This window comes from Solenopsis invicta, chromosome 16 (genome assembly GCF_016802725.1).
Source record: "Solenopsis invicta isolate M01_SB chromosome 16, UNIL_Sinv_3.0, whole genome shotgun sequence".
Classification (NCBI taxonomy): Eukaryota; Metazoa; Arthropoda; class Insecta; order Hymenoptera; family Formicidae; genus Solenopsis; species Solenopsis invicta.
Genome location: NC_052679.1, coordinates 22,604,959 through 22,617,419, shown reverse-complemented (window position 1 = coordinate 22,617,419; position 12,461 = coordinate 22,604,959). Strand labels below are relative to the sequence as shown.

Here is a 12,461-nt window from a genome sequence, read left to right as displayed (position 1 = left end):
GTATCCAGCTACATTTTTAAATACTTTAAAAACTGTTCTCTCTGCACATTTATAAACATCTAGACTATCGTCTAAAAGCTTCATATCAAAAGGATCACTTTATTAAATTGTGCAGCGATATAAATAATCTGCACAGAAGAAAACAATTTTATCACTGTAGCGCCAGCGTCTAAAAATTTAGCTAGATACAGATCAGAACATAATTTTATGTTGAGTCATCAAATTAATTATATGGAACGCCCAAACATAATCATGCTGTTGAAAATAATTTTTGATATTCAGCAACCAAGTTAAACATCCGATACAATTTTTTTAATGGTTTAACATAATTATTTTCCGATCCGTATTTCAGCAAAATTATTTTTTCCATGTAACATCCATAATCATAAATCAAATTCCACTTTTATGACGATAAATAGCGTGTTAATCGATAGCTACGAAGATAGCAACCATTTATTTTTCAATTAATTGCGCATTTAATTATTCGAAAAATAACTGTTAATTATCGCTGGCAATAAACGTAACGTTAAATTAACGAAGCAATATTTTGCGATTATACGCTGTTGTTTTTTTTTCGCAAATTCGTTCGGATTTCCATACGAGATTCAGCATCACGATGATACACGTTTAGGCGCGTAATTATCGCTGGCTGCGCGATGGGATTAGCCTGCATCGCTAATTCCATCGAAATAAAGTTGTGCGGACGTTTGTTCTGCCGTACCGTCTGTATATTTGTAGCTTTGCGGAACCGTGAAGCATTGGATTTTAACGGAGCCACGAGTTCTGCGTTACATTTACAAATGCAAATGAACTAATGTCGGACGAGTGTTAAGCTATTTATATAGAAGACTGCACCGTTCTTTCTCTCTCTCTCTCTCTCTCTCTCTTTACCTTGTTCTCTTGGGTAATTTCCCATGACGCGCAATCCGAGACGCATCATCACTGGTACATTTCCGCAGAGAAAGGTGCTAAAGATGAAAGAAGTATGCGTAGAAAGATAAGCGGTGCCGCATAAATATTGATAAATGTATAGAGAAATGTTACTTTCATGGTATCCATGAAAATAAGTCAGCAACTGTTCTTCAAAATAATCAACTTGTATATTCTTTTAAATCACAATTTTTATTTCTGCAGCGGATTGATTCTCTCATTAATCTTTATCTTCTGATTGTTGTGAAACTATTTCGATTGTTGAGAAAAAAATTATCTCGTACAACAAAAACATTATTTACTCGGTGGATCCCAATAGCTTATTTACTTGTACTCAAATTAAAAATTTCTCAATTGAAATATTTATGTAAATAAAATGAAGAAATAATTTTTATTCAAATGATTTTTCCTTGCAATTCTAGAAAATATGTACTAGAAAATATGTAAGACTATTTTTATATTCAAAATAATCAAATTTTTTAATCTAAGAAAACAATTTAATTAAGTTTAATAATATTATTAGTTTAATTGTAAAATCATTATTTAAATTTGAAAATACAAAATTATATACTTAAAGTAATATCTATGTATCAAAATATATGATTTAAAAAAAATTTTTTCTCTGATTGTATCAAAACCTTTTTATAACCAATTTCATATTATTTGTAATCTCTAATGTCTCCACGTGAGTTTATTTTCACTTAAATCATTTGCTCCAACAACTTAATTATGTCAAATGAAATAAATATGTTTTGTTAGGAGACAGACATTTTACAGCTTTATCTCGACTAGATAAAGTAAAGCATGGTTCATATCACGTTATGATATAATGGGAATAGACCGTCGTCCAAACTGCAATTTATTGGAGCGTAAACCTGTCTCAATTTGTGCCTCGTGCACGAGAGTGCGGATATGCTGCATAATTTAATCTCGTCTCATTATATATATAAAGGAAAGTGTGGCATATTTAGTTATGATGTCAGATACTCCGCAATTTCGCTGTTCATGCCGGATATCGGGCTGGCTATCTACGCAGCCTGAGGCACCGTAAAAAGGTGGATGCAGTAATAATCACCTCGCGCCATCATCGGTTCCGCTCTAATAATAAAAAATAATAATAACGACCGAAGAGAAAAAGAGAGAGAGAGAGAGAGAAGCTCTGATCTTTTCTTACGCTTTTGTAGCGGATCAAGGTGTACAGGCAGCTTCGCATCAGCGGCAGCTTTCCCTGAAGTACAGCGAGATCCAGCAGCGGCTGATCGATAATCAGAGCCTGCTGAACACCCTGGAGAAAGCGGGCGGACCGTGTAACTTGGAGAATCTACTAGCGGAGCTGAAGCGCCGGGTCGAGCAGGATAAGGAGGCGCTCCGGCAATGGACGGCCTTGAGGAAATCGACCTCCGGACCGACGAACGCGAAGAATCCAGCTCTCGCCGCCAGATTGTTGCAATTTTCGAGGGGTTGCGCGCTCGCTCTGCAGTTCATGAGCGAAGATAATCCACAGGTAGGATTAAAAGGCGAGCGAAGCATGTCTGTCGGGACGTTTCCAACACTTAATCTTCGAAAATGCACGAGAGAAAACGTTCCTTTCTTCCGCCGATGTTTTTTCGAAAAAGATCCAAGTAAAATTCAGCTCGATTTTAGATCAACTTAGATGAAACGATAGGAAAAAAGAGGAGTAAGATAACGGAGTGGATAAGATGACGAATTGTTAATTTTTCTAAGTTAATAACACATGATAAACCGGTGCTTAATTCATTAGAGACTTTAGGTGGTGATAAATAATCTGTGATAATTTAATTTCAATCTATCCCACAAGAGTGGATAATATAAAAATAAAAAAAAGATAAATAAGAAATGTGTTTTGGAAGCACATCTATGTCATTTTTTAGTGTTTGTTAATAAGAAATGACATAATTATAATAAAATTTTCATTTTCCCTATAAAAATCACAATATTATTTGACTGAAAAGGTATACAATTACGTATTCATATTTTTCGTTTCTTTCATACTGGAACATTTATATTTAATTAATTAATAAACACGGCGACAGTGAACGAGGTGACGAGCGTCGTGTGTGGGTAAGGTGACGTGTTATGTAATATGTCGAGAAATAAACAAAAATCGATTTATAATGTAACTTTTAAATTTGTCCTACATAAGATGTTTAAAATAAGGATAGTAAAGTATTTCTTTGTTATACAACTTGATTCTATGTGATATAATTTTATTTTTGCTAATCATATAAATATTTGTTATTTATATTTTTCTTTAATTATATTATAATATCAAAAAATTAATTTATTATATTATAATGAATTTTTTTTCATAAGTACATTTTTTAGTTTATTTGACTGTGTCTGTCATCTTACCTGCATATGAGGGCAAGATGACGGAATTGACATGTCCTAAAAAATCTAAATTTCAAAAAAGTCTAGTTTATTTAACGGCTTCTAATTTTTACTGATGATAAACAAGGCTTTAGTGAATCTGAAAAAAAGTAGATTGTTATTTTTATATTATCACAGAAATTTGGAAAAATCGATAAACTTCAAGATCGTCATTTTACCGTTCTCTTTCCTATTTGTAGGAGAAATCCAACATCAGATAGCTGAAATGGTGCTTCGGACTTTCGCTATCCTAACAATAGCCGCGTAAAGGCAGCTGTCACCGATTAGCTGTTATCTACCCACGTAACAATTCGCGCGATTATCTCAAGTGCAAAAAGGCGTAAAAAGCTTTGGCACAGAAACGACGGACTGTGTTAGAACAATGGGCGCACCGTATACGATCGTGATTTGTTTTTCGGGCTCCGTGCGAGAAACTCGTATGGTCGGTCGCAACAATAAGAACGGTGAGGAATCTACACCGTCGAGCGCGCGAGAAAATGACCCCGAAACACACAACAAAACACGTGCAACTGCTACGATTCCCGCGGGATTGCGGCTTGCGACTCAGGCAGCTGACGCGTCCGAGACGATCCACGGACGATATCAAAGACGCCGTGTGTAACCACCGTGAAATCCCATAAGGGCCCTACGGCGAACCTAAATTACACGAGTTTACTCCTGTATCTGCTTACATTCGACTTCCGACTAAGATGACAGTGGCACGTAAACCACGTAAACAAGTCGGCATCAATCCCCGAAATGCATCGTTCGCGAATTAATAAATAAATGCAATATAAACGAAATCCTAATGTGACCGGGAAGTGTATCGACACATTTAAATAACGAGATGAGTTGTTGCTTGAAAGCAGATCTTCGTACTGTAAATTTGCTAGGTGAATTTACAAACATTTACAAGATTCCCCAAACTGCGCGCCGTATACTCGCCAGGTTTAGGGATGTATGGATCATATCTCAAAACATTACTAAAAATATAAAAATTTCATAGAATATTCTAATATTACGTTTGAGTATCTGTGTATTCGAGCACAATTCACTTATTTAAAAGTTATTTAGTTATTTGCTTAATCTTGATTCTTATGTAAAATCGCGTTTTACAATACTTATTTGCAAATTTCATTATATTTTTCGCAATTAATTCTTCAGCTTTTGTAAGCATCAAAATTATTAAATTGATTAACAATTTAATTTTCGTGATATACACTTCTGGGTGATATACACTCCTTCTTAAAAAGCTGTTTTAAAGTCTGGTAGTAAATGTGCGACGCGCAGTTTGGGAATCTTGTATTTGGAAATACATATCTAGAAAATTATTGGGCACTAACATCTGCTTTCGATGAGAATGGCTGGTACAGCCATTCTCATTAATAAATAAATTAAACGAAATTGACAAACCGATTAGGATGCGGATTAAAAAGAATACGGTGACGTACGTGAGATTAGTGTGTTTACATTTGCGCGAGCAGAAACTACGGGAATTACGCGCGGACATAAATTATTTCTATCAATGGATACAGCGCATAACGCGCATTGGATTCGAACACCGTCGCTCTGAGAAACTTGAGTCGGAATAAAATATCATTGTACGGCATATTAAATTGGCCTACATGCGCTCGCACATGCGGTTCGTTAATAATACGTCGCGCAGTTCATGCGCGCGATGCAGCCTACCATTAATTCAAATCAAATAAAAGTTATTTTTTTTTTTTAATCGAGTGCAGATGGAAAAGCGAGCGTACCTGGGCAATGCGATTTATTGCAAAAATTCCATCGTAACTAACACGTTTTTTTTGCGTATATGTAATTTACGATCAAAAACGCGATTATGGAGTTTCAAATAATATTACTCAGTCGAATTTATCGCAAAGTCAATATACAATATTCATGAGGGAAATGTTTTTGAACGAGCGCACGCGCGCGAAGTATTAATGCACGCGAAGCGTTAATACGGGCGTTATGATTAATATCGCGTATATTAATGCCAAGTCATAAATTATCGCCGTTGGGAAATGACGACGCACACGTGATAAATATTTTACATGTCCGATCTGCCGCGTCCGTTGCCGCGCGTAGCTTCGCGACGCAATAAAGATTGAAAATTGAATCCGCGTCGTTGCCGGCTGATACGCCCGGGGTTTGCAGCAGCATTTTGGAAAAACGCGAAACACATTCCGTTCGCGATCGGGCGATATGTACGTGCAATTTACGTGTATCACGCCGACGACACACGTATACAACGTTCTACAGGAGGAGAACAGCGATTTCTATTTCGCCAGGCAATACGAACGGCGAAATTAGTTGGCGCATTACCCTTTGTCTTTCCTCTTTTCGAATCAGAACCGGAAAGGGAAGAACGACGCTTTGATGGGTGAAATTAACCACATCCAACGCTCGGTCGAGGACGATATTCGACACGACGTGAAGACATCTAAAATGTTTTCAGCAAACACACAACGTTCACGAAATTTAGTTGGAATTCGGTTGGAAATGCGGCGAATCCTGCTATCGTCAGGTGTTTAAGCGGGCTCTCGATAATGAATGCGCAACGGGCGGTGCTTTCGCGATTGTATTACCCACGTCAAATTGAAAACAAAAATAAGCGAATAATTATCTTATTTACTCTCGTTTGTAGACGGCGATAATAGCGAATGGTAAAAAAAAACATGGAAAGTGGCACCTAGATTGTTATATAACAGAATCGAATTGGAAAACCGGCCACGGCATGCCAAAACGCGTTAATTGCTTTCCATTGAGTGCATTTTAATTGGAAGCTTCAGAGTCGACTGCAAATCCCAATCGAAAACGAGTGGATCGAAGAGTGAATGCAATTGTTCAGTAGATTCTCCATAGTACGCAACGCGTCTACTCGACTGCCTTCGTGTAGTGATAATGTTATAATTCTCCTGTCTTTCATTTGATAATACTTATGACATAACTTGCGTGAAAGAAAAACTTCGTTATCTTTAGCAATGTGTTTTTTCAATACATTTATGATGAAAGATTGAAATATTCGATAAATAATATCAGATAAACAATTCATTGTTTCATTCGTAACCAAATAATTTTCAATATTTTCTCGCAATTGTCTCATTGTCAACCTATTCCGATATTCATCAGTTTTCAATTTCCCTAATTTGTTTTATTTTTCACGCGTACGCTATTTAAGTATACAATAATACAAAAGATAGAAAAGTCATTTAAATTTTTAATCACCAACTACAGGAAAATCCAATACAGGGAAAAAACAATTTTGCTGAAATACAGACCTGAAAATAAATATGTTAAACTATTTCAAAAATTTTATCAGAAGTAACTTGGTTGTTAGAATGTCAAAATTATTTGCAGTAACATTATCATACTTGAGCCTTACTTATTTTGATAGTCAAACAAAATTATTTTCTGTACCTATAGCTAAATGTTTAGATCTTGCAGTAAAATTTTTCTTTCCATGTACAAAACCAAGGCAAAGTTAAAAAAAAGTATATTTATTTCATAAGGGGATACACTCCCCTCCAATTTTAATGAGCTTTGAATAAATTAAAATAGTAGAGATAAAAATAAGAGACGCGTATTTTTTTATAAGTGCTGAGTCACGCGTTAAAGGAGTAAAACATTTTTTTAAAGAAAAGTGGTTTTTTTTTCAAAGCAAATATTATCGAAACTGTAAGAAAAAAATATTGTAAATAACAGTTGAATGATTTTAAAAGTACTTTATAACAGTAATAAAAATTTTCCATTGTTCCTTTATTACTTTAATAAAAAAATTTTTTTTTTTTAATTTTTTTAAGACAATAATAAAAACGTTTTTTAATTTTTTTTATTATTGTTATAAAGTACTTTTGAAATCATTCAACTTTCATATAGAACAAATATCCTTTTTCTGTCTCTTATATTTTTCTCTGACAATATTCGCTTCGAAAGAAAACAAAACAATTTTTCGCAAAAGGATGTTTCACCCCCTAAAGTGCGATTCAGCATTTTAAAAAATATGTCTCTTATTTTTGTCTATATTTTAGCATATCCAAAGCTCATTAAAATCGGAAGACATTTAATTGTGCTCCCTTGTAAGTAAAAAGAGAGAGAATGCAAAAAACTAGATCATTTCTCTAGATCTTCATCTATTCAATAGAGATACCCGTTGTAAAAGAAAATATAAAAACGTGAAAAAAATATATATATAAAAATATAAAAAGGTGTAAAAATAAATATTCAAGAATGTGCAAAACTGTCGGAAGGAACGGAAGATATTCTCTTTCTACAGAACCAAGCACATACATCGTACGTCTACAATCTGCTGTGCTAAATCACGAGCTATTCTGTACAGGTTTTCCATCTGGATGAAAATCTCGATGATTACGAGGAGGAGTCCAGCAGCGCTGGCTATCACACCGACGAGAGTTGCAGCCCGACTCCGGAGCCAGTTGTAACGGGTAGCAACTGCGAGGTACTGAGCGTGGAAGACAATTGCTCCGATTTAACCTCGGCAAATATCACAGTGGAACAACTCGCCGAGAGGTACGGCGCTCTCTATGCTCAGGCCAACTTGCATACCCTGGATGCCTTGGACGCACTGGAGTCTCTCAAGAACGCCCCTGATTTAAAAGCGAAGATTCTCTACTCGGTAGTAGTGGTAAGTGTCATTTTAAATTGAGCAATTATATAAATACACAAGGGAAAGAAATTTTTCCCTTCGTTGAACTGCGATATAACTCGTCAAGTAAATAATTCCTACTTGATTAATCATACTTGGAAAAAAACTCACAGCACTATTTTTTCTTCATAATGTTCTAACTTCAATATTAATAAAAAATATATATAAATCAAATATATTAATATATAAATCAAATATTTCATGAAAAACATATTGTGTGCAAAAAATATAAAAAATTAAATTATATAATAATTAATCAACGATGCTCGATGAACAGCATTGTATATAAATGAAAAGTCATACTAGAACAGCAGAAATTCTACTTTATCTCGTCAATCAATTTAACGCGACTTTTCGTTAGATGAAAATGGCTAAATGCAACAAAAGGCGCAACGAAGCGACTGTAAATCATTATACAAGTAACACTCGATCATCCGTAGAAATGTGTACGAATTAGCCACGTGCTGACGCGAAATTGTCGTGCGAATATTCATCCGTTGCACAATACGTCGCTGTTCCGCTTCGCGGCTGCGTTATTAACAACATACGAACAAAAAATTTTCCACTAAATATATTTGACATTCTAATCTAGTCTAATATCTCTGCTTGGTTTCATTAACATATGATGTAATTAATTAATTAATTTTATGGGAATATTATGCTACATTAAAGAAAGTTGCTTAATTTGATTACAATATAATTAACATTTTGGCAAACATGTGTTTACGCAAATATATTCAAATACAATTAATATGGCTAATACGAGATAATCATAACGATCATAACATAACAACCAGTTTTCAGTGCCCCGCAATATAATTTTCCATTTTTTTATTTTGATTATTATGAGCGTATGATATATAGAAAGCCATTTCTCTCATTCTATAAATGCACAAATAAAATATTATTCCAGTATAATTCACAAATATCGTTTTACACATAAATCAAATAACGCTAAAATGAAATTATCGTATAATATCCAATGAAGTAGCCTCTTGTTTAAATCATTAATAGCTGCAATTTAATTCTCCATGTAATATTATATTGCTGCTTATGTCGTTTAGAATAAATTAACTTTTTAGTTGGATATCTTTTACGTTATATTCTATTTATTTATAATATAAACTCATAATATAATATAAATGTTAATACAGGTAACTGTGTTTAACTTACGGATAAATTTTCATCCCCCATATACCAGTTTCATATTGCAATTTCATATTGAGGTCGACGTGCACGCGAACCTCGTTTTTATAATGAATGAAAAATAAATTCCAGAGATAATGGGGCAAAAAATCCACAAAAGTCGTCTGAAAAAACGGCTGTTAGCCTAACGCACACATAATTAAACCGATGCGCACATGTCTACCTAGGCAGCTAATATATAGTTTACAGGAATTGTATATACGTCAAGAGCAAACGCAGTTCATGTCAAAGGGGCATGTAACGAGATATTGGGTTACACCCGGTGTAACTCACAGTGAAATCTGGTATACCGTAATTACAGCGAGGGAGGATTAAGCTACTTAGCGTATCCCAAAAAATCTCTCTCGACGTGCATGTGTAACGCATAATTGTTTTATACAAATCTTTTTAATACGCACCTGCACCCCGTTGGTGCATTAATTTTGATAACTTGAAAACTCATCTGCATCTGGATTACGTAATCAAGCTGACCTGAATATTTTTATTCAAGTGCAAACGTCGAAGATTGGATATAACATTTTTCAACCTGTTCGACACACGTGTATCGCTCCTTTTCATTAGGCACTGTGTTAATCCAAGTATAAACGCATTTTCTAAAAATAAAATCGCATTAGTTTCACGTGTCAACAAGAGTGATCGTACTATGAACTATCGCATGAGCTCGCCAAGCTCATTTTCGCGTGACATTGCATTACGACATTGACTGTTACCTCACAAATCACTATGGAAACTGAATGTCGTGCCGTCGTGACATTGAAAGCTAACGACATCACGGCAGATTGATCAGCTATCATTAGCAATATACATCCGAAAAATATGCTGGTAAAACTAGGACTCTTCTGTGTGCGCAAGAGCGAGATTCAGTGCTTTCGACGCGTAAGATGCATCCCGATCGAGCACGATGAAACAGGCGAATCGCAAACCTTTCACACGCGCGTTCACGGTCGTCGGTTTCAGTGTTCCGCGCCAGCGTCGGAAAAGTCGCGGCTGTGTGCCGCGAGGAAGAGAGAGCCGACGAAATCTAATGGGAACGCACACACTCGGCCGAGAGTGCGGTATGTCGACAAACACTTGTTCTCCACTTGCACTCTCACGTCAGACAACATGAAAACCGGGTGCCAACGAGGACACGAAGCGTACACTCCGCGTGCATCGCACACTTGATCGTTTACACGTGCTGTAATCACGCTTTAACGGCTGCGCCATACCGGCTCTATACTGCCGTGTTTCCTTTTCATCTAAAATACTTCGCGATATGCACATACCTGCAGTCAATATCTTCCGTCCCCCCCCCCCCAGCGGCAGAAGTTCAACGGGAAGTTGTCGTTTCCCGCAACGTTAAAATATTAAATTTCGATAAATAAGTTTATAATATCAAACTTTTTTTTTAAATTAAAGTTGGGATGAAGTCAAGCAGATAATGAGATCCAGCTTATCTACCCCATGAAACTTAATTTACAGGAGGTCTTCTATTTTCAGTTGCTCGTAATTCTCAGACTGTTGATGCTTTAGTTACTCTGACAAGAAAAAATCGCTCTCTCTCTCTCTCTCTCTACCTATCAAACTAATCGAGACTAATTATGTGTGAAAGATTAGAAACGTAAAGTGCGTGTAAAATATGATTCTCTCTATGCACTTTGTGAAAGTAGAAAATACACGAAGAAGACAAAATTCATTCAATTTCAGGTCATGACAAGTGTAATTTAGAAGGATTCCTAAATTCTCGGGAGATAAAATCGATAGGTATCGCCCATTAATATATTTAAAAGTCTTCGGATCTCTCATACTGTGTGTAAAGAAATAATAAATTTCTTTTATCTGCTACTTCGAACCAGTATTTATAAAGTAAATTCTTCATTGTAGGCGAAGCGTAAAGCGACCCATTTCGCGTCCGCGCCGTGTCGTCTCGTTGATCCAAATAATTTCATTACAGCAGAAAACTCAATTTTATAATACGGAGTCTTTGAGCAAAATATTAGCCTCGTGCGGCGCGCTCTTTAAAAATTTAAAAGCGTCTATTACGTTGCAAATACGGAATTTAAATTAATTACTCAAAGGTGTGCGCAATTATTAATATTAATTCTTAATGTCTTTTGATTAAACGAACATTTCTTCCATTAATAATTATGTACAGACTGCATTTTATGATCGCGTATAAAAGCAGGCAAACGCGGGATATCTTCACGAAATACTAATCTGCGTTAAAAACAAAAAGCTCTTCGTTAGCGGCGGTTGTAAGAGGCAACGGAGATGCGACGGAGTGCTTTAAAATTGTTCTTGTTTCCGGAAAAAGTTCCATTATTTGAAACAAAACAGGGTATCTTACGAAACAGCGTATTCGAAACTCCATCTTCAGTATATTGGCTTTTAATATTTCTTTTTATTCGTAGGAGTGAAAAAGGAAACGCAATGGGGGAGAAAAAGGGGGATGGAACGTGAACGCGAGAGCGCGAGAGATAACTTTTTATACGCGAGAGTTAATCTTAAAATGAATTTCGAGCAGAGGATCGACGGTTTTTGTATATATATAAGTATGCTGCAAGATTATTTTTACTACCACCACGCACCTGTCTCCCGTCCGATCGATGGACCATTAACGTCAAAGCCGCCCGGGGGGGAAAGAGCGAAGGGATGATCGGGTGGTGCGAAAGGGGAACCGAAGGGAGAGCACACTTTTGCGATAGAGTATACTCACAGTAAGTGGCGGAGAAAGAGAGAGAGACGTTAGTCCGTCAGCCTGAGGCTATTAGGTACTTTGCATACATACACGGATACATACAGGTGCCTTTCACACGGATATCTGGGAAATCGATGAACTAAAATAAATATCCACGAAGAAAGCGACACACACGCGCTAACACGGACTATTCCTCCTCGATACCTCACGCGCGCGCGTTTATGTCACCTTGTAGAATGGGCTGTTGTCACTTGGTCGATAACCTGAGACGATTCACAAAATACATGTACTTTCTTCGACAAGTGCCGCCACGTGTGATTTTGACAATGCCAGAACTGGCGGCTGAGCCGCGGATCAGACACGCATCAGACGAGCTACGGCAAATACACAGTTGTAAAGTGTGTGTTGAATTTAACATATAGTGTACGTCTCAAACAGTCCACGCTAGTTTTTTTCAATTACCATAAAATAAATATATTAGAAAGTGATACAAATATTATGTACAAAAATTAATGTAACAGTTTGATACAATTTGGAAACAAATTATTGAAGCATGCTTCCTCGGTAAAATTAATATTTATAAAATAT

The 12,461-nt window shown here is 36.0% G+C and overlaps 1 protein-coding gene and 1 long non-coding RNA gene across 6 annotated transcripts in view; one reads left to right on the top strand and one right to left on the bottom strand.

The window, feature by feature from the left end:
* Nucleotides 1–12,461, top strand: part of LOC105206534 (hypothetical protein) — a 47,441-nt gene that overhangs the window by 28,260 nt on the left and 6,720 nt on the right. For all 5 annotated transcript variants that reach the window (XM_011176026.3, XM_039458411.1, XM_026131504.2 and 2 more), the window contains 2 exons: nt 2,115–2,434; nt 7,664–7,969. In XM_011176026.3, coding sequence (XP_011174328.1) covers nt 2,115–2,434; nt 7,664–7,969 — 626 coding nt within the window. The remainder of the gene's footprint in view (nt 1–2,114; nt 2,435–7,663; nt 7,970–12,461) is intronic.
* On the bottom strand, nt 8,546–12,435 carry LOC120359716. The gene is made up of 2 exons (XR_005576494.1): nt 9,907–12,435; nt 8,546–9,789 (listed from the first exon to the last, which is right to left on the bottom strand). It is a non-coding gene; the product is annotated as an uncharacterized LOC120359716 (long non-coding RNA).